Source organism: Cnephaeus nilssonii, assembly GCF_951640355.1.
Source record: "Cnephaeus nilssonii genome assembly, chromosome: 12".
NCBI lineage: Eukaryota > Metazoa > Chordata > Mammalia > Chiroptera > Vespertilionidae > Cnephaeus > Cnephaeus nilssonii.
The window spans coordinates 81,787,210-81,809,328 of NC_137083.1; the positions used below are offsets into that span (position 1 = coordinate 81,787,210).

The 22,119-nt window shown below is 61.2% G+C and overlaps 1 protein-coding gene across 1 annotated transcript in view; it reads right to left on the bottom strand.

Moving 5' to 3' along the window:
- Positions 1-999: 999 nt before the first annotated feature.
- Positions 1,000-22,119, bottom strand: part of VIPR2 (vasoactive intestinal peptide receptor 2) — a gene marked incomplete at its 3' end in the record, with an annotated part of 30,134 nt that continues 9,014 nt past the window's right edge. The window contains exons 3-13 of the mRNA XM_079785364.1: positions 20,488-20,604; positions 19,627-19,724; positions 12,639-12,736; positions 6,061-6,202; positions 5,458-5,608; positions 4,806-4,866; positions 4,390-4,459; positions 3,855-3,946; positions 2,578-2,707; positions 2,459-2,500; positions 1,000-1,173 (exon numbers count right to left, since the gene is read on the bottom strand). Of these exons, the coding sequence (XP_079641490.1) occupies positions 1,000-1,173; positions 2,459-2,500; positions 2,578-2,707; positions 3,855-3,946; positions 4,390-4,459; positions 4,806-4,866; positions 5,458-5,608; positions 6,061-6,202; positions 12,639-12,736; positions 19,627-19,724; positions 20,488-20,604 (1,175 nt within the window). The remainder of the gene's footprint in view (positions 1,174-2,458; positions 2,501-2,577; positions 2,708-3,854; positions 3,947-4,389; positions 4,460-4,805; positions 4,867-5,457; positions 5,609-6,060; positions 6,203-12,638; positions 12,737-19,626; positions 19,725-20,487; positions 20,605-22,119) is intronic.

The window sequence follows — 22,119 nt, forward strand, 5'->3', positions numbered from 1 at the left end:
ACGCTGAGGGAAACTGTCCGCCCCGCCACCTGTGACACCGGGCGGCTGAGAGGGGCCCGGCTCAGGGGTGTCTGGGTGCAGCCCGGGGCTGGCCCGCATCCCCGCTGGCCTCCCGGCCGCTCCCGCCACCATCCCAGCCGCCGCATGCTCCCAGGTCTGTGATGCACGGGAAGGAGACTCCCCGGCCTCCACGCTAAGGGCCGGGTGGTAAACGGGGTGAGGGCGCAGCAGGCCAGGCGTCGGGCTGGGTGTGGCCGCACAGTCCTCTGCCCTCCGCCTGTGGCCGCTCCCCAGACGCGCCTCCCAGTTCACCAGGTGGGTGGCCGCAGCCAGGGCCGCATGCACGGAGGCGCTCAGGACACTGTCCTTGCAGTAAGAGTCTCCGCTCAGACAGAGAGGGCATCAGGCTCTTTTCCTTAGGAGACTGGGCTTCTCCGTGTGTCTGGTGGCGCCCGATGGCCAGGGGCGGGGGGGTGAGGGCCTGAAGTAACGCCATGGTGTCCCTTTAGTGGCTGAGGCCCTCATAAACAGGACCCCTTGAGGGGCACGCTGCTCCCTGCGGCTGTGGCCTCGAAGCAGGAGAGGGGGCCGCGGGGCCGCCTCGGGGAAGTCCTCGCCGGCTCCTGTGTCCGCAGCCCCGCGCAGCCCCGGGGACCGGGCGGAGCAGGGATGGCCTGGGGGGCCCGGCTCCCGCTGAGGACAGACATCCAGGCTGGGAGCCTTCCGCGGCGGTGGGGCCAGAGCCTCTTGCTCAGGGGTCACTTGGTGCCCCTGTTGTTCTCTTTGGAAATGGGTCCATCCACACAGCCAAGCGTGATGAACAAAGCAGCTACTAGCAAATGCGGAAGCTTAACCACGATGAGATCTCGGTCGCGCTCGGTCGCCGTCGCCGTCGAGTTAGGAGGTGGCCAGTGCCACGTGGGCCAGGCGCTGAGCCGGTGCTGGTTTCCCCGGCGCCCGGGCCCACGTGGCTCCGGCTCACGGCCGGGTTGGCCGGCACTAGATGACCGAGGTCTCCGTCTGCAGGAAGGACGGGGAGTGGGAGCCGCGGTGGGAAGGCAGGGTGCTCTCCGAGCCGTTCCTGGAGATGGACAGGCTGTGCAGCCGGTCGCCCCGTCCCGAGAGCTGGCGCGGGCACAGGCTCTGCCACTTCCTTCTTAGCTCGTTCTGCACCTGGGGGTCAGGGCAAAGCAAGAGGAGCCGGTCAGGGGGTGCTTGGGGTGCGCCCAAGCAGGGGGTGCCCTCTGCAGAGCACACTTCTCCCTCTGCCTCTCCTGGTGCCATCCCTCCGCGCCCCTCAGATGGACACACGGGGCGGGCGCAGGAAGAGGCGGGCACGGAAGGGGATGCCGGCCGGGGTGCCGAGGGGAGTCCTGACTGTGGGAGCCGCTGCTGGGAGCTGGTTTCAGGCACCGTCAGTCCATTGACAGTGGTGGACCCACCGGAGCCCCGACACGCAATCCAGACCTCAGCAAAGGCCCATGGGAGTGTGGGCGGAGCCCCAGTGAGCCTGTGTCAGGGGCGTTGGGAGAAAGAGGACAGGCTGGCGCGGAGGGGAGGGGCGCAGGTGTGAGGATGGAGAGAGCGGTGGCCATGGCTGGGCTCCGGGAGGCGCTGTGCTGGGCCCTCCACACCAGCAGGAGGAAGCTGGAGGCAGGGCTGGGCTGGCCAGGGCCCAGCGCCTGGGGCTGTGTGAGCGCTGCCTGCACCGAGGGGCTCAGTGCCGGGCTCGGCGGCTGCCTGCTCTGCTCTCTGCAGAACTGGTGAGCCCAGAGGGGCCACAGCAGCCGTAAACTGAGGGGGGGGGGGTTCAAGAGCAGGAGTTGGGGGTGGCCTGGCTGAAACTGTCACCCCACTTGCTGCAGCTGGGTGGGGACTCAGGACGTGGGACTTGGCAGAAAGATGGGGAAGCGTGGGTCCTGACAGGAGGAGGGGGGCCACGGGACAGTCTGGGAAGGCGCCCGCAGCTCAGGTGTCATAGGGATCATCGGGAATGATGGACAATCCGGGACAGAGCAGAGGGCGGGCGCTTAGGGAGCAGGTGCCCTTGGTGTGTCCACCCCCTGCCGCTCCGGGCTCACGGCGCTGTCGATGCTCGAGGCTCGGTGTGGAGAGGCCACGGCCAAGCAGGAAGGGCGGAGGGAGGACTCGGCCTTGGCTTCTTGGGCTGGGGGCCACACGCCTGGCGCCGTTGCCGTCGCCGGCAGTGTCCAGGTTGGGGAGACTTTAGGGAACCCCTCACAACCCACGTGTGTGGACTGGCCCCTGAGGAGCTCATGACGCCCACTGTGGTCAGCAAACCTCCCGGCCAACCCCCCCACGCCCCTCCCCGCAGCCGGCCCGCTCCTGATTGGCCTCTCCTACCCCTGTCGAGGGCAGGGTGGCTGCCAGCCCCCCGCGCCCCGCCCCCACCGCGGCCCCTCCCCCAAGCCGGCTTGGCCTCGGGATCAGGACTCACGTCGCTGTTGAGGAAGCAGTAGAGAACCGCCACCACCAGGCCCTGCGGGAGAAAGGTGGTCAGTGCCTCCACGGCGGCGGCTGCAGGACAGATGGGGCGGCCCGCCCGCCCGCACGCACCTGGAAGGATCCCGCGCACAGCTCAAACAGGAGCTGGAATCTGGAGGAGGTGCCCGTGGGCAGCACGGCAAACACCATGTAGTGGATGCCGAACAGCGGGATGAGCAGCAGGGTGGACTTGGCCAGCCTCCTGCAGACAGACGGACGGAGCTGGGCCGGGTGTGACCCTGGCAACGCCCCTTGACCCCTCACTGTCCAACGGGAAAGCCCAGCGCCAGGTGGGCCACAGAGAAGGAGTGCCTCGATTTGTCCACCCGGCACACCCACATGTCTATTCACACCCTGGCAACGCGCCGGCCCTGGAGGACTCTCCAACACTTCGTGACCATTGTCCCACTTCCCGGCCTCCAGCGGTGTGCACCCCTCAGGCTCCGGACCCGGGGCTGGAAGGAGACCAGCGAGGGCCGCCTCGGGCAGCGGTGCCGCAGGGCCCAGCTCTCAGCTGCACTCCCACCCCGGCCTGAGTGGCCCGCACTACACCAGTGAGCACGTCAGGCTCCTTCACACTCTGGTCGGGTTAAAGTATCATCTTCACTGCTAAGTGTGAGGCCCGCACAGACTGTGGTCTGAGGGGGAAGGAAGAGTCTAGATATACCAGCGACCAGAATGCCGTAACCACCAGACCAGTTGCTATGACGCCCACTGTGGCCTGCAAACCTTCCGGCCAACCTCCCGAGGCCCCTCCCCCCAGCCCGCCTGCTCCTGATTGGCCTCTCCTACCCCAATCGAGGGCAGGGTGGCTGGCCAACCCCACCCCACCGCGGCCCCTCCCCCAAGCCAGCTTGGCCTCCTGATAGGCCCCCCCACTCTGATCAGGGGCAGGGCCGGCCAACCACCCATGGCCCCTCCTCCAGGCTGTTGGCCCCCGATTGGCCCCCCCACCCCATTGGGGCCCAGGACCACCAGCCAATCACCTGCGGCCCCTCCCCGCAGCCGGCCTGGCCCTGTTCTACCCAATCTGGGCGGCTGGCCAGACCCCACTCGTGCACGAATTCATGCACTGGGCCTCCACATGGACATAGAACACACATGAAGTGTGAGCACGGAGAAAAGTCAGATGGCAAACAGGCCAGTGGGCAAAACACCTCGGCGCGGCTCTGAGGCCTCCATGCTGAGCCGCCCCACACACGCCCTGTCCGGCCAACCACCGCGGGCCGCCAGACCGAGGCTGCAGTGCTGGGAGCCCATTCTTCTGTCCACACACTGGCATGGCCCCTCCCTCTCGGTGTCCAGGCTGTGAGGCCCTGAGGGCAGCTGGGCCCATGGAAACAACTCACCTATACTGTGGCTGCTCGCTGCCTCTGGCATCTGGGGATGTCAACTTCTGCAGTAAAATCCGTAAGATACTCACAAACAGGATAAAATTGACCTGCACAAAGAGAGACAAACGTCTGTTCTCCATTTCCCGCCCCGGAGGTGGGGCTGGGGCCGGAGCCCGCCCATCCGGAGCTGCCCCACGTCCGGCCGGACACGGTCTGTGGTCTGCAGCACGTATTCGACCCCAGCTGTGGCAAGGCATGCAAATTAGTGTGGAGACACAAACAGGACAAACGGAAACCCAGCTCCTCCCTGACATGTCCTTGGTCAGGCTGGGACCCCCAGAGGCCCCCCATGGGAGGACACAGGAGGCTCTCTGCTCGCCCCGTCTCAGAGGCCTCATGCTGAGGGGTGCTGAGTCCAGGACAGGCGACGGCCCTCCTGTGAGCGGCTCTGGAAGGCCGAGGGGACGGCCGCTTCCATGCAACACAGGACTGGCTGGCCCTGCCCGTGTGGCCACCGAGGGCGGCTGCTGCCTCGTGCGAGGTGACTTACGAGAATTGAGATTAGAATCGGGGTTCGGATCACCCACCAGGGGCCACTGTGCTCATTGGTATCCCAGCAACTGCAGGAAGGAGAGAAGGAAAATGACCTCACCACCGAGTCTGTCCGGGGAACAGCGAGGACACGTGCTGCGGGGACGCCCTCCCTGCAGACATCACCCGTCTGCCCGTCCCTCCTGCTGCCCACAGGCCCGTGCGGAGGCACGACTGTGTGTTAGACTCGGCGTGACCTCAGGGGCTTATTTTTTTCCACGCGACAGTCTGCCTATGGGGAGGTGACACCAAAGGTCACGCCGGAGCCTGAGGGGCAGGTCAAGTCCCACGAGACCCCATGAGTGAGGGTCGAAGGCGGGGTCAGTGAGGAACAGCCGACGGTGGCGCGTGGCGAACCGTGGGGCCCACACTCACCCCGTGTCTTCCAAGCAGAGCCTGGCCACGGCCCACGCCGCTGTGCATCCGGCGGGGATGCCTGCAGAGACACGCCTGTTACCCACAGCCCCCTCATCAGCCCGGCCGCCAGGACCAGGGCTTTCTGAAGGAAATGAGGCAGAAACTCCTAATGAGCCCGGTCGGGTTTATGTGTGTTCCTTGCTACGCACTGGCGGTAACGCGGTACATGTCTGAAAGCTGACCCTGCACGGCCTGACCCATGTGACTGTGCCTGGCGAGTGTGGTGACCGAGCTGTGGACGGAGACGTGCCCACAGGCGGGCGGGGCGTGCCCCTCTCTGTGGGTGTCCCCCGGCGGGACCCCTTCCTGAGCCCGGCTGGGGCAGGCTTGCTAACAGGCGTGCCGCCGGGACTCCTGCCTCCCCTCGGGGCCCTGTCTGGCTCCCACATCGGGGTCGCTCAGCAGTGGGGTGTCCTGACCCGGCCCCGGTTCCCTGGGGAAGCGTTGGCTGCAGGGACCTCACTGTCCTGGCAGAGCTCTTCCTCAGGTGGCCTGAAGGGCACCTCCTGGGGCAGCACAGTGTCTCCCGAGGGGACAGGAGCAGGGACCTGTGGGCTCGTGGGCGGCTGAGGGGGCGCTGGGCACGCAGCCTGTGGCGGGGCGGCCTTACCCCACCCGATCAGGAGGTAGGCCTGGAAGCGGTGGCCGCGGGAGAAGCTGGCCGCCAGCAGGGTGTGCAGGTACAGCCCCTCCACCAGCAGCCAGGAGAAGTTGGCCATGATGCAGTACTGGAAGAGCACCAGGCTCAGCTTGCAGCCCACCTGGAACGTCAGAGCAGGAGAGCGCATCTCGTTCAGAGAAACACCCTCAGGCGGGTGCAGGGCCCCGGGAACGCGCACCCCCCCCCCCCCCCCCCCGCCTTTGTGTAAGGAAGCAGGACACCCAGCAGAGGCGCGGGCAGCAGGTGCATTTCACAGAGAGGCCCTCGCCTCCCGGCCCGGCGCACAGAGCTCGCTGGAGTGACACACTACGTGGCAGGTGTCATGCGGCCCAGCGACAGCAGCCTGGACCCTGAGCTGCGGGCACGTTGGCCCTAGCTCCTCGCCTGCCTTCTGCCTCCTCTACCTCGTCCCGTTCTCGGCCTCCCTTCTCTCTCTGTTCTTTTCCACTGTCCTCTCTTCACAAGAGACCAACAAGTAACGAGAAACCAGCAAATGAATGGTCCCAAGAGCTGTGAGGGCCACCTTCCCTCTGAGGCCCCCGACGGCCTTACCCAGGAGGCCAGCTGGTCGGGGCAGTGCAGGGTGCTGGAGCCGGAGTACAGCACGCTGTCCTTGACCAGCACCGAGATGGCCCTCAGGATGAACGAGAGGAACAGGTTGAGGTGGATGTAGTTCCGGGTGCAGTGCAGCCGCCTGTGGGGACGGAGGGACAGACACTCAAACACTGATTTTGTGAATTTGCTCCTGAGTGAGTCCAGCAAGGTTGCTGAGCAGGATTAGCATGCAGAAATCAACTCCTTCCCCGAAACAATCAGGAGTGGAATCAGCCCTGGCCGGTGTGCTCAGTGGATAGAGCGTCAGCCTGCTGACAGAGGGTCTTGGGTGCGATCTGGTCAAAGGCATGTAACTCAGTTGCAGGCTTCTCCCTGGCCCGGGCCCTGGTCAGGGCTCATGCAGGAGGCAACCAATCAATATTTCTCTCTGTCTTTCCTTCTCTCTGAAAATATCCTCGGGTGAGGATTAAAAAGAAGAAAAAAAAAGAAATGGAATGGAATGGAATCTAACAAAATATATAAAACAGCATAAACAAATACCTAGAAATGACTATCAGAAGAGAGGCAGACTTTACCCCAAATCACAAAACATTATTGAAAGAAATGAAAGAAAACTAAACAAATAGGAGAATGTATTATTATCACGGATTGAATGACTCAAAATTATAAAGGTACTAACTAGTCTGTCCAAACTGATCTATAAATTCAATGCCATCAAAATGAACCCTGCAGAGGGTTTTTTAAATGGCTACTGACGAGCTGATTTTAAAAAATTCACACATAAGTGCAAATGGCCAAACTCTTGCTAATGAAAAAGAAAGCTGACAGGCTCACACCAGCAGAAGTCAAGATTTAGGATAAAGGTGCAGAAATCACAACATCAAAATGGCAGTGACAGGCAGAGAGACGAACGGAACAGCAGAGCGTCGGGTCCTGCTGGTCCTGCGATGCCGTCACAGCCCGTGTCAGGCCAAGGGTACCGGACGCCCGGACACCCTGACAGGCCTCGGGAAAGACAAGCAGGACCGCCCCCACCTCGTCCACACACTAAACTGAATGGCAGATGGACAACAGCCTGACCAGGAAGGGAGAATAGTAAAACCTCTCTGATAACAAAAGAATACGCCAACGCTGTCCTAAACAGGACTCGGGGCACTGACCTAAAAGCCAACAAAGAATGACGTCATTAAAATCAACCACTTTTCTTCCTCAAAAGACCCAGTAAGAGAGTGTAAAGCCGAACCACAGAACTGGAGATGAAATTTCTAACACCTGCCTCTGACAAGACCCTGCTACAGGACTCCTGGCAGTACATTTATAGAAAGAGACACAACGAAGAGAGAATGAGCAAACACTCAAACAGCACTCATAAAAAAGATTTCCAAACATATGCTCTCATTACCCACCAGGAAAATGCAAATTAAAACACGATTTTATGTTCTGACTAGAGGCCCGGTGCACAAATTCGTGCATAGGGGGAGGGGGGTGTCCCTCAGCCCAACCTGCACCCTCTCCAATCTGGGACCCCTTGAGGGACGTCCGACTGCCTGTTTAGGCCCGATCCTACCGGGATCGGGCCTAAACGGGCAGGCAGACATCCCTCTCACAATCCAAGACTGCTGGTTCCCAATTGCTCACCTGCCTGCCTTCCTGATTGCCCCTAACCATTTCTGCCTGCCAGCCTGATCACCCCATAACCACTCCCCTGCCAGCCTGATTGATGCCTAACTGCCCTTCCCTGCAGGCCTGGTCCTCCCCAACTGCCCTCCCCTGCAGGCCTGGTCACCTCCCAACTCCTCTCCCCTGCAGGTCTGGGTCCCTCCCAACTGCCCTTCCCTGCAGTCCTGGTCACCCCCAACTTCCTTCCTCTGCTGGCCTGGTCACCTCTAACTGCCCTCCCCTGTTGGCCTGATCATCCACAACTGCCCTCCCTTGCAGGCCTGATCCCTCCCAACTGCCCTCCTCTGCTAGCCATCTTGTGTCCACATGGGGGCAGTCATCTTTGACCACATGAGGGCAGTCATCTTGTGTGTTGGAGTGATGGTCAATTTGCATATTATTCTTTTATTAGATAGGATAGAAGCCTGGTGCATGGGTGGGGGGTGGCTGGTTTGCCCTGAAGGGTGTCCCGGATCAGGGTGGGGGTTCCCTTGGGGTGTGGGGCAGCCTGGGCGAGGGGCCTGTGGTGGTTTGCAGGCTGGCCATGCCCCCCGGTGACCCAAGTGGAGGCCCTGGGATCTGGGGTTTATTTATCTTCTACAATTGAAACTTTGTAGCCTGGAGTGAAGCCAAGCCTTCTGCTCGCTCTGTGGTGGCAGCCATTTCTGTTGGGGTTTATGTATCTTCTATAATTGAAACTTTGTAGCCTGGAGTGGAGGGCTGGGCAGGCCAGGGTGTGTGGAAAGCTTGGCTTCCTCCATTGCCGGGGGCAACCCTAGCCTCCTGCTCTTTCCAGCTCTGTGGCTGCCACCATTTCTGTTTGGATTTATGTATCTTCTATCATTGACACTTTGTAGCCTTGAGTGGAGGTCTGGGCTGGCAAGGGCAGGCGGAAAGCTTGGCTTCCTCCATTGCCAGGGAAACCCAAGCCTCCCTCCTGCTCTCCGTGGCCACAGCCATCTTGGTTGGGTTTATTTGCATATTTGCTCCTGATTGACTCGTGGGCATGGCTTGTGGGTGTAACGGAGGTATGGTCAATTTGCATATTACTCTTTTATTAGATAGGATTACACACCCACCTGGATGGCTACAGTTTTAAAACTGATAGGGAGAGATGGTGACAGGATGCAGAGTGGATAGAAGTCTCCCCTCAGCTGGTAGGCACGGCTGAGGCCACCACTTTGGGAAATGAGTGGGCAGGATCTAGGAAGACTGAACCTATGCATAGTCTATGAGCAGTACATGCAGCATACACATGAAGTAAGCATTGCTATAAGTGTGTACACATATAAATGCAACACATATCTTAAGAAGTGTGCACATATGTGCAAGAGATAATACATGAGAACACTCATAGCTCCTGTTACAGCTCCACCCAAAAGATGCCATGTAGCCACGCGCAGCTAGAGACAAACAATGGTGTCATCTCACTCGCACTGAGAAAGCAGGGTACCACACACAACAACATGGATGGGTTTCCTGTAAAATGTGAGTGAGAGAACCCACAGACAGAGGAGTGCCCTTTGACAAAAGCATCACAGGCCCCGACTGAGCTGCTCCGGGCGCTGGCCTGGACCGGCCGCCCAGGACGCTCCTGGCGAGCAGTGTCCGCTCACCCTGGGCGCGCTCACCGACAGCCGCCCTGCCGGAAACACCGCACTCCCTGGTGTTTAAAACTCCGCGGAGCCTTAGTCAGGGAGGACGTTAAGTAAAAGTGAGTTTTCTGGGTGTCTCCAGAGCAACCCGGAGGCTGCCCCCCATGGGGGCAACTGCTGTGGGGCCTGGCTCCCCAAGCTAAGTTCCCACAGCGATGCTGCTCTGTCTCCGTGGCTTCGGGGGGGGGGGGGAACACCCGTCTCTCCAAACTGCCTCTTCTTCCTCTTCTCCTTTCCTCCTTCGCCTTCCCATGCTCTCACCTGCTTCTTCCCACCGAGCGTGCACACACACCCCATTTGCTGAGCTCCGCCCTTGTCACTCATCACTCACTAAGCACGTCACCCTGAGTATGGATCTACGGGGGGACGCCGGCGTGCGCAGCGGTGGAGCGTCTACCTAAGAACCAGGAGGTCACAGTTTGATTCCCAGGCAGGCACATGCCAGGCTTCAGGCTCAGTCCCCAGGGGGGCGTGCAGGAGGCAGCCCATCAGGGATTCTCTCTCATCACTGAGGCTTCTCTCTCTCTGTCATCAATAAAAACATATTAAAAACAGCACACACACAAAAGCCAAGTGTGGCTTCCAGACACGCCAGCTGCGCCGGTCCTCCGTGGCGCGGGCAGTGGACTCGGAGACCACGCCCACCACAGCAGGTGGGCGGCTCTGCGCTCAGGGCTCCGCACGGGCACAGGGCCTCCTCCAACGGGTGCCACGGGGCACGGGGCGACTCGGCTGTGGAGATGCCGTGAGGACTGAATTGCAAACACCTGTAAAGGGCGTGGCCTGACGTATTGGCAGTCACTGCTGTCCTCGTGATGCCTGTGGGGTCAGAGCTGTCATGTCAAAGGCCTGGACCACAGGCCATGCTCGGGCGGCAGCTGCCGTGACCCCGCGAGGGCCGGCCTGTGCTTGCACCCACGCCACAAGGCCCTGGGAAGCGGCCCCCTTTCTCTGCATGAAACAAGGAGACGGCAGGATGTGAGGGCTCTGACAGGAAGTAAAGAGTTCTCCTTCTGGGACTTTGGGATCCCCTCACAGCTGTCCAGGGAAGCGGCTCCGATCCGCCTGACAGAGGGAGACAGGGAGGGAACAGGGTTTCTGTGCCCAGACCAGGGAGAGCCGAGGCCATCGTGGCCCTGCCAGCAGCGGAGGCTCCGCGTCAGTGTAACCAAGAAGCCTCACCAGCAGGGGCTGACGATGGCCGTGTGCAGAGGGCTGTGCTTCCTATCATAAAATCACTTACAGCCTCTTAAAGAATCACGTCCGTGTTCCCGATAATTCCCAAACACTGCGAGTCTGGCTAGTAAACACGTCGCACAGGGCCAATCTGAATGCAACCACAGACGACAAAAACATGGGGTTGTTCAGCTCTTGGAAAATAAGGGGAGCCCTAACCGGTTTGGCTCAGTGGATACAGCATCGGCCTGGGGACTGAAGAGTCCCAGGTTCAATTCCGGTCAAGGGCACGTACCTTGGTTGCGGGCACATCCCCAGTGGGGGGTTTATAGGAGGCACCTGATCAATGTTTCTCATTGATGTTTCTAACTCTCTATCCCTCTCCCTTCCTCTCTTTAAAAAATCAATAAAATATATTTTTTTAAAAAAGAAAGAAAATAAGGGGAAACATTTCCTTCTAGTTTGTTACCCTGAGTCAGCTTCCCTTCCTAAATGTTCCCTTTCTTTTTTATGCTGAAAAATTTGAAGATATGCACCCCATGTTCATAGCAGCACCACTTACAATCCCTAAGGTCCGGAAGCAGCCCACGTGCCCGTCAGCAGACCAGTGGATAAAAAGCTGTGGGACAGCTACACACGGAGTACTACTCGGCTGTGAAAAAGAAAGCACTCTTACCCTTTGGGACAGCATGGAGGGACCTGGAGAGCATTGTGCTAAGTCAGAGAAAGACAAGTATCACATGATCTCACTCCTATGTGGAATCTAATGAACAAGATAAACTGATGAACAAAAATGGACCCAGAGACACGGAAGCATGAACAGACTGCTGAACCTCAGAGGGAAGGCGGGGCAGGGTAGGTGGGAAGAAATTAACCAATGAGCTTGTATGCATGTATACATAACCTATGGACACAGACAATGGGGTGCTGAGGGCCTGTGGGGAGCAGGCTGGAAGAGGTCAATGGGGGAAAAGGGGGGATGTATGTAATACTTTCAACAATAAAGATTTTAAAAATGTATACATATATGTAGTAAAACATGGAACATAGTACACAAAGGTTCATGTGGTACCAGCCTTTTTTATAAAAGGAACTAGAATATGATCGATGTTGTTCACATTTCTCGAAGTACGTGTTTTTCCTGAGAACCACCAGCCCCCTGATATAGGTGAGAGGCCTGAAAAACGGCAAGGACCATTTAATTCCATTTGCTGGAGGTCTCAGCTCTATTCGTCACTCGTTTATTTAACTGGCAAGCATAGAGCTGCTAAAGTGTGTTAGGTTCTACAGACGTTCCACCTGTTATATCATGTATTTCATCTCAATATGTGAACTATATCTCAGCAAAAAGTCATCAGATATGTAGAGATCGAAACCCTGTTAAAATAAGCTCAATATCATTCCTTTTACTTCGTGCCAGTGATGCCTGACATGGGTTTAACCCTACACACACTTAGTAGCGTTTTCTGAACAGAAGCACCTGTTGTAGGACCGAAGCCTCGGCCCTCCACCCTCACAAACAACATGTCCATTCGCTGCTAAAGAGGCTGCAGAGGGTTAGGGGCCGCGGGGACTCGCCTCACTACATGGAAAACAGGCCAAATGCAGAGCCTGCCACATGCCCTGTGGGCTCCACTGGGTCCACACCTGACAGATGCACAGAGAGGTTGAGTAATGTGTCCAAGGTCACACAGCTGCTAGGAGACGAACCCAGGCAATCTGGATCCCACCTTTTTATTCTTAAACACATTAGATTGTCTGTCAGTGGAGCACTAATAGCCCAATGGCAAGTGTTGTTTCTGTGTTCTTACAGTATTTGCATAATGGCTGTATTTGGTAAATAATGCTGGAGCTGAATTCTTGCCCACGGTCAGGATTATGTCCTTATAGAAGGAGTGCAGAATAGTTGAACAAAAATGTGAATGCTGGCATCGCATTTCACGGCACCCCGAGGGCGCTGCATAGACTCAGCGCAGAGATTGCTCAAGGCCGTGATTGTCTCTCCTCCTCAGACTGGCTCCGGTGTCATAAACGGGCACCCCCCATCTCATATTCCTTCCAGAATTGCTCATTTGTGCTACTTACCTGAAGAGGCAAAGAATGACGCTTCCTGTTGTAAGGGAAGCCAGAGAGACGCTGTAGCCCAGGGTGTAGGTGGCCTTCACCAGAACATAGAACGTGATCTACAAAGACAGACAAGCCGTCTGAGTGGCGGCCAGCGCGGGGCCGAGGGCAGTCCCAGGCCAAGGATGCTGTTTGCTCAGGATCTGCTCTCGGCTGCCGACGGCCTGGAACCCGAGGCAGGCCCTTTCCGCCACCTCCATCCCAACCTCAAGGTTACATCTCCTCTTCAAACACCGCCTTTCCCTTAAGTTCCCTGTGGGTGACTGTGGAAGGTTCTGTAAAGCAGGTCTATCGGAAGGAACAGCGGGGGTGAGCAGGGCATCCAGGAGACCCCAGGCTGGGACCAGCGGCCGACCCCTGTCCCCACAGGGTCTGGACTCCAGAGTAACACCTGCTGTGCTTTCAATGTTTCTTTCAACAAGAACATGCTCAGCTTCAAGTGGACATTTTAATTTCAGGAATGTGCAAGCGCTCCGATGACCACAGGGTTCTGAAAATGCCCTGGTTCATACCAAAGAAAGAGAGGAAAATCCAGTAGTAAAAAGGGGCGGGGGGGAGGGACATGGCTGAACCCCATATTCTTCCCCAAACCCACCGCCTGACAGCAGTGACCTATTTCAAATCTCCAATTAGAAACCAGGGAGGAAGAAAATGTCCCCACTTCTGTGTTCCGTAGTGTGTGTGTGAGAGTGTGTGAGCGTGTGATTGTGTGAGCATGTGAGTGTGTGTGTGAGTGTGTTTGTGTTAGCATGTGGGTGAGTGTGTGTGTGCACGTGACTATGTGTGCGCATGTGAGTGTGACTGTGGTGTGTGAGCATGTGAAGGTGAGTGTGTGACTGTGAATGTGAGTGCAATTGTGTGTGTGAGCGAGTGAGTATATGTGGGTGAATGTGCATGATTGTGTGTATGTGTATGTGTGAGTTTGTGAGTATGACTGTGTGTGTGAGTATGTAACTGTGTGTGAGTGTGACTGTGTGGGTGAGTCTGTGCGTGTGTGTGTGACCGTGGGTGTGAGTGTGTAACTGTGTGGGTGCGTGTATGTGAGTGTGACTGTGTGTAATTGTGTGTGAGTGTGTAACTGTGTGAGTGTGACTGTGTGGGTGTGACTGTGTGTGTGTAACTGTGTGGGTAGGTGTGAGTTTGGCTGTGTGTATGAGTGTGTGAGTGTGGGTGAGTGTATGTGTGAGTGTGTGTGGGTGAGTGTGACTGTGTGTGTGAGTGTATGTGGGTGAATGTGCATGTGATTGAGTGTATGTATGTGTGTGTGAGTTTGTGAGTGTGACTGTGTGTGTGAATGTGTAATTGTGTGTGTGACTGTGTGTGTGAGTGTGTAACTGTGGGTGAATGTATGTGAGTGTGACTGTAACTGTGTGTGTGTGAGTGTATAACTGTGTGTGTGTAACTGTGTGTGACTGTGTGTGAGTGTGTATGAGTGTGATTGTGTGAGTGTGACTGGGTGAGTGTGCGGGTGAGTGTGTGTGTACCTGTGGGTGAGTGTGTGTGAGTGTGACTGTGTGTGAGTGTGACTGTGTGTGTGAGCATGTGTGCGAGCGTGTGGGTGCGTGTGAACATATGTGTGCTCTCCTCTCCCTCTCTCTTCCCGGGATTGGCCCCGCGGAGAGGAGGGGCTGCGGGCCCCGGGGCCTCCCTCCCGGTGACAGGTGGGGCGCTGCGTGCTTCCCAGCTGCGTCTCAGGAGAAAAGCAGACGACAGGTGAGGGTTTGGAAAATGTCCTTACATTCTAATTTAGGTTTTCGTCATTTTCCCTTTTACTTTCTGACTGAGGGGTTGTGACTAGCAGTTGCTTTCCAGCACTTTATCTGTGATACGAGTTCAGGGAAATAAAGTCTTTCAATCCTTTCAAAAGCGTAGACAACCAAGTGCGGACGGACGTGGCTCCCGCCAACAGCCCCGCCGCACAGGCCCCGCGCTCTGTCCGCTGCATCTTGGCGGAGCTCGCTCTGCCTCCCTCGGCCCCGCGTGTTCAAACGGCGCCCCAGTTCTGCAAACGCTGGGAAGCAGGGAGGCCGGTGCGAGCCGTGGCCCAAGGGAGGGGACCCTCGGGCCTTCCGGTGCGCCTTCCCGGTGCCTGACGGGGCCACCCTGAGGCCGGGATCCGGTCCCTTGGCCAAGAGAAAAGCCTCGGACCCAGGAAGCCAACGAGCGTGGGCCGGCCTCGGCCTCGGCTGCTCACGGGGCTCCGCCGGGGACAGCGCGCCCTTCGGGCTCGGGCTCCTCCCGCGCACCGGGCGGCCCTGCTCTCCGCAGACCGGACGGCGGCTCCCAGGACGCGGCCTCGGAGCTCCGGGCTCTGTCGCCCCAGCAGTGACCGCAGGGCGCCCCGGCCTCGCACGCCCAGCTCTGTGCTTTCCTCCGCCCGCAGACCTGCAGCACCAATTCCGGCCCAAATCCGCCGCCAGATCCGAACACGCCGGAGCAGGAGGCGCCGGTTCCGCCGGCGACACGCGCTGGGGAGTGCGACGGCTGCGGGCTCTCGACCAGGGGTCTTGGGTTCGACGCCCCATAACCTGTGACTTCATTTGCCGCCCTGAGCAAACATTTGCTTTGATGCCTAATTTTGTGTTTTTAATGTGTTCTTCCCAGAGCCACGCCTCACTTTAAGCTCCGGCCGCGGACCCGTGCGGCTCCGGGAGGGCGGGGCGGCCGCCTGCTCAGAGCCGCAGTTGGGCCTTGATTCCATGCATGTCCCCAGGGCCGCCTCCTTCCTCAGCCCCCAGGCCCGGGGGCGCCTGCGATAGTCCCCTCACACTGCCGGCCCCACGCTGAGCCCGCCCCGTCCCATCGGCCCCCCGAACCTGGGTCCTGCCCGGAGCGCCCTCCCCGGGGCTCAGAGCGCAGCGCCAGGCTCCCCAGCGGGGCTGCCTGGAGGACTGTCAGCCCTCCTCCCCTGAAGGCCCCTTTGCCTCCGTCCGGTCTGCACCTCCAGGGCCCAGCGGGAGGCCCTGTCCCAGCGGCACAAACTGCCAGAGGCCCGAGCCCAGCCCCGGACGCCGCCCCAAAAGTGTGGGGCTCCCCCAGAGCTGGGCTCCATCGCCTCCAGCCAAGGAGGGGAGCCTGGCACCTCCGGGCGCTCTTGGGCTGAGCCCCAGCCCGGCTCCTTCCTGCGAGGCCCCCCTTCACAGCGGCTGAGCCCCTGGGCCCCCCTGGCTCGGCTGAGCTCTTTCCGCCTCCACCTCCCTCCTGGGCGAGCACCTTCCGCGGGACACCTGCCCGCCCGCCCGGGGCAGCGAGCCTCTCCGCTGCCGGAGACCCCTCCTCCGTGGCATCTTTGTTCCGAAAGCGGATCAGAGTGGCCAGCGGTGGCTCTCGTGAACCTTCGGAGCCGTGCCTCTCGCGTGGTGGTCAGGTCTGCCTGGGCCTGGGTGGCTGTTTGCCGTGCGCCAGGCTGTGCGGCCGCGTGAACGCTGGCTCCGTGCAGCCCGCCCTCCGCGGATGCCGCCTCCATCCATCCGAGCTGCCTGCCTGGCCTTGTCCTGTCGGCCCCACGTCCCTGCTCCCGGGCCACCCGGTCGCTGATGAGCCACGCGTGAGGACGATGCTCACGTGGCCCTCCACACCGCGGCCGGCCATCCTCTGCCTTCAACGTGAAGCGAAGCAGAGACACCGCCGTGAGCCACGCTGCGTTAGCTGGCAGCCGCGAGCAGCCGCCGCGGTCCGAGGACACCCCAGTCAGCCCTGTCCTGCCTCCCGCGGGCAGGCGGCTGGGCATGGGCGCGTCCCGAAGGGCCGTGTGGGGACACAGAGCACAGGGTGAGGGTGGGGTGCTCCGGGCCAGGGAGGGGGCCTTGTGGAGGGGACCGTCGCGGTGAGCGGGAGTCACTGCAGTGTCTGGAAGCGAGGGGAGGGAGCGGACGTATTTTTAGGATTATGGCATAACATGGAAGAAATGTGTCCGCCTGATGCATGGGTCGGCTGAAATGCCAGACAGCTCTCGGCTAAATTTAGCAGAAGTGTTCTTCAGTCAAGAGCCTGGCAGCTCGTGTACACGGAGGCCTCCGGAGCGCCGCTGGCACGTCATGGTGCCCGCGCGGCCTGCTGTCCCGGGGCCTCAGGGGAAGCTGTTTGGTTTTCCTTGAACTTAACTGATTTAGAAACCAACAAAGACTGCACCCGGAACACCCAGGGCAGAGCTTGGCGGTGTGAGCAGGAACCCTAATTAAAATCCTGGGTCTGGGAAGAAGTGAGGGGTGAGGAGAGGGGGACTGAGACCCGGGGCACTGGGCAGGCCCCCCTCGCCCTGGACCGGCCAGTCCCAGGGCGAACACACCTCACAGATTTCACATTGGAAATAATTCCCTAAACAGCCACATATTTAAAGTATTCGCAGAAGCTGCATCAGGAAGAAAAATCATCGTTTGGGTTTTGTGCCGTCGTTTTCTCCACTTTCAGACGTGAAACTTGTGACTTTCTAATCCGTTAGGGACGTGCGCTTATGAATGTGCGGAATCTACGAAATGCGTAAGAAGAAACCACTCTTCAAACTGCATGCAAATGCATCAGCTGGACGCTCTGGCTTCACCAGGCAGGCCTCAGGACCCCTGTTGTTGTACAGACCGTCTTGCTGGGGCACCCCCACTGTGGGTTCTGGGGGAGACCGAGACGTAAGGGCCGCTCACTCTGGAGGGGCCGGCATTGCCGAAGGAAGCCACCGTACACGCCGGTGCTGGTGCGAGGAGGTCGGCAGACGGGCAGGAGGAGCAGACGCCACAGTAACCGCAGGAAGGCTACTGTGCTCCCCTCCTGGCCCCCGGACCTGTGCCCTGGGCTCCCCTCCTGGCCTCCTGACCTGTGCCCTGGGCTCCCCTCCTGGCCTCCTGACCTGTGCCCTGGGCTCCCCTCCTGGCCCCTGGACCTGTGCCATGGGCTCCCCTCCTGACCTCCTGACCTGTGCCCTGGGCTCCCCTCCTGGCCCCGGACCTGTGCCCTGGGCTCCCCTCCTGACCTCCTGACCTGTGCCCTGGGCTCCCCTCCTGACCTCCCTGACCTGTGCCCTGGGCTCCCCTCCTGGCCTCCTGACCTGTGCCCTGGGCTCCCCTCCTGACCTGTGCCCTGGGCTCCCCTCCTGGTCCCCGGACCTGTGCCCTGGGCTCCCCTCCTGGCCCCTGGACCTGTGCCCTGGGCTCCCCTCCTGGCCCCGGACCTGTGCCCTGGGCTCCCCTCCTGACCTGTGCCCTGGGCTCCCCTCCTGGCCCCGGACCTGTGCCCTGGGTCCCCTCCTGACCTGTGCCCTGGGCTCCCCTCCTGGCCTCCTGACCTGTGCCCTGGGCTCCCCTCCTGGCCTCCTGACCTGTGCCCTGGGCTCCCCTCCTGGCCTGTGCCCTGGGCTCCCCTCCTGGCCCCGGACCTGTGCCCTGGGCTCCCCTCCTGACCTCCTGACCTGTGCCCTGGGCTCCCCTCCTGACCTCCCTGACCTGTGCCCTGGGCTCCCCTCCTGGCCTCCTGACCTGTGCCCTGGGCTCCCCTCCTGACCTCCTGACCTGTGCCCTGGGCTCCCCTCCTGGCCTCCTGACCTGTGCCCTGGGCTCCCCTCCTGACCTGTGCCCTGGGCTCCCCTCCTGGCCCCGGACCTGTGCCCTGGGCTCCCCTCCTGACCTGTGCCCTGGGCTCCCCTCCTGACCTGTGCCCTGGGCTCCCCTCCTGACCTGTGCCCTGGGCTCCCCTCCTGGCTCCCTGACCTGTGCCCTGGGCTCCCTCCTGACCTCCCTGACCTGTGCCCTGGGCTCCCCTCCTGGCCCCGGACCTGTGCCCTGGGCTCCCCTCCTGGCCCCGGACCTGTGCCCTGGGCTCCCCTCCTGGCCCCGGACCTGTGCCCTGGGCTCCCCTCCTGGCCCCGGACCTGTGCCCTGGGCTCCCCTCCTGGCCTCCTGACCTGTGCCCTGGGCTCCCCTCCTGACCTCCCTGACCTGTGCCCTGGGCTCCCCTCCTGGCCTCCTGACCTGTGCCCTGGGCTCCCCTCCTGGCCTCCTGACCTGTGCCCTGGGCTCCCCTCCTGACCTCCCTGACCTGTGCCCTGGGCTCCCCTCCTGGCCTCCTGACCTGTGCCCTGGGCTCCCCTCCTGGCCTCCTGACCTGTGCCCTGGGCTCCCCTCCTGGCCCCGGACCTGTGCCCTGGATCCCCTCCTGACCTCCTGACCTGTGCCCTGGGCTCCCCTCCTGACCTCCTGACCTGTGCCCTGGGCTCCCCTCCTGACCTCCCTGACCTGTGCCCTGGGCTCCCCTCCTGGCCTCCTGACCTGTGCCCTGGGCTCCCCTCCTGACCTCCCTGACCTGTGCCCTGGGCTCCCCTCCTGGCCCCGGACCTGTGCCCTGGGCTCCCCTCCTGACCTCCCTGACCTGTGCCCTGGGCTCCCCTCCTGACCTCCCTGACCTGTGCCCTGGGCTCCCCTCCTGGCTCCCGGACCTGTGCCCTGGGCTCCCCTCCTGACCTCCCTGACCTGTGCCCTGGGCTTCCCTCCTGGCCTCCTGACCTGTGCCCTGGGCTGCCCTCCTGGCCCCCGGACCTGTGCCCTGGGCTGCCCTCCTGGCCCCCGGACCTGTGCCCTGGGCTCCCCTCCTGGCCCCCGGACCTGTGCAGCCCCATGGTGCCTGCAGAGGGGACGTGCCAGGATGCAGCCGCCAAGCGGACGGCAGGCTCTGCCTCTCAGGCTACAGAGATGCTGCGGTGGGTCTGTCTCCGTGCTGCTCAGGCCTCAGCCGACGGCGGCTCCAGCGCCCACACCAGGAAGGTCAGCCGGGACGGAGACGCCCAGAGGCAGGGAGGACGCTCCTGGGGCTGGTTCAGGCAGGAGCCTCCCAGCACGGCTGCCAGCGGAGAGACCTGCCTCTCCTGCCCCCACCACCCACCGCGGGCGACCTGGCGACCGGCCCAGGACAGGCAGCGCTGCTGGGCGCGGAGGGGCCCCTCAGAGACCGGGGCCTCGGGCCTCACCTGGCTCCTGTCCTCGGGGTCACGGTAGCCGCACGCGTCCATGAAGTCCGGAAAGGTCTGCGACCACCCGTCGCTCGTGCAGTTCTTGCTGATGTTCCCTGGAAGGTAGAGTGCCGGCATCCGAACGGAACATCGTTCTTTCCTGCACGCCCCCCCCCCCCCCCCCCACGTACAGGCGTCAGCCCGTCTGTTCTCCGAGTCTACCCTGAACACCCGCCCAGGACGAGAGCAGGGTCCCACAGCCTCCCGCCTCCAGGCTTAAATCTGGGCCCTTCAGACGAGGCCGAACCAGCCCCTCCGGGGAGCAGCCAGAGGCCCTGCAGCCAGGGAGCCTGGGAGGCGCCTTCCCAGGTTCTGGAAACTCAGAGGGAAGCAGGCGCTGGAGTCTCAGAGCCCGTTCAGGGCAGAGGCCGCAGCCGCCTCAGCCTCACACCTGACACCTCCCTCCCTCCCTCTCTCTTTCCCACCCTCCCTCCCTTCCTCCCTCCCTTCCTCCCTCCCTCCTTCCCTTCCTCCCTCCCTCCCTCCCGCCCTCCCTCCCTCCTTCCCGCCCTCCCTCCCGGAGGTCAGGGCCATGTGTACTGCGGGCCCCTGCCTGCCCCACGCCCGCTCCGGTGCTCTGGTCTGCGGGTCTGGCGCACACGGGGTCCTGCCTGTCAGCCTCTCCCTAAGGCTGCTCTGAGGGGGACCCAACCGGAAGCGCGCGTCCTTCTGTGCCTGAACCCCGGGCCGGGCCGCAGGCGCAGGGCTCCCCAACTCGCGCAGTGAAGGAAGGATGCCCGCTCTGGCCGCCTCGAAGGAGAAGCGGACCCCCAGGCGCCCTCAGAAACGCACGGACGGATGGACGGACGGACGGAGTACCTGGTTTGCTGTGAAGGCTGCTGAACACCTTGAACACCGGGGGGCAGGGCACCGTGACGGTCTCGCCGATGTCCGCGGGGCGCCAGCACGTGAGGTTGTCCCAGGCTCCGCTGCAGGCTGCGGGCGGGGAGGGCAGGGGCACAGGTGCCCCAGAGGGGCGGCGGGTCAGCAGGGTGGGTGTGTGTAAATGCTCGGCAAACAGACAGCCGGTTCATTAGATGCTTACCTTGCAAATTACTTTTCTGTGAAATAAACATGCACCAATGGGTTACTGAGAACAGCCGTAGCGTGTGCTCCTCAGCTGCGCCACCCCGGGTCTGTGGTAGGGAACCCTGAGCCAGCTGCACAGCCCTGAGCGTCACCGGCTCAGTAAGTGTTCCCGCTGACGTGATCCAATGGGCAACTCTGTGTCTCAGGTCCCCTGGGCCCGCTTCTGTCACCAAGATGTCAGGCCGCTTTTGAGAGCAAATGTCCCCAGTACCCCTCCACTCAAAGCTGAGCCACAAGCAGAGTTTGGGGGCGGGGGCAGAGGTGCCACGAGCCTCGTCACTACAGCGCCCCTCCCGGCCCCGCCTGAAACAGCAGGGCTGAGGAGGAGCTCCCTCCTGTGCAGGCCTTGTGCCGGGCCGGCCCGCTGCGGGCACTTACTAGCAAACACCCGCCCCCCAGCACTTCCGTCCGTACCACGGCCCGGCCCCTGACCAAAGCCAGGGGTGCAGTCCCAGGAGGAGCCCAGTGCTGAGCTGTGACAAAGCACAGGCAGCACTGCAGACCCGCTCCCCACGGGGAGGCCACTGGGGAAGTGGGCGTGGCTCGCCCCGGGGCAGGGCGCCTGGTCCCAGTTCGGGGGGACCTGCCTTTGGATCGTAATGACGTCCTATGACATGTAATGTGCCGTGTACACATCCAAGTTTTTACAAAAACGGGTCATTGTCTGTACCAGCCTCTCCCTCGCTCCTGCTTCGCAATGTCCCAGTTTTTCATGCTGTGCACCCTCATGTGTAAAGGCTTCCTGATGTTCCGTGGTGCGGATGCAGCACAACCACCCCCGTTTCTGTGACACAGGCAGACAGTGGGGGAGCTCCTTGGAAGTGTAGTCATTCGGGACTTAACAGGAGCCCCAGAGCGTGGGCTCCGTCCTGTCCTTGTCCCGCGGCGAGGGAAGGCCCCTCGCCATGAATGCTGGCTGACGGTGTGTGACGGGGAGTCATGAAGTAAACCCAGGCCTGACTTGCCAAGAGAAAAGCGTGAACTAGAATCGAACAGTGATGGCAGCGCCCGGCTCCCGCCGACGGCGAAGGGAAAAGAGAGCTTTACAGTCAGCATTCCGGGGAGAAACAGCTCCCGGACCATCGGTGATGTGGCGGGAGCGACATGAGGACTCCTCCCTAAGGAGTCACTTCCAAATCGCAGAGCGGTGGCCCGAGAGTCCCCTGAGGGAGGCCTGTCTGGCCACGGAGGCCAAGAGCGAAGGGCCCGGAAGGAACGAGGCGGCTCTGGAAGGCGCGTGAGGCTGGGCTGCGGGGCCCCGCGCAGCGGTGCAAGGCCTCCGGCCGCCCCTCTGCCTCCTGGTCTCAGTCGCCTCAGTCCTTTAACCGGAACCAGATAAAACCGGCAGCAAAGTGAGCAGAT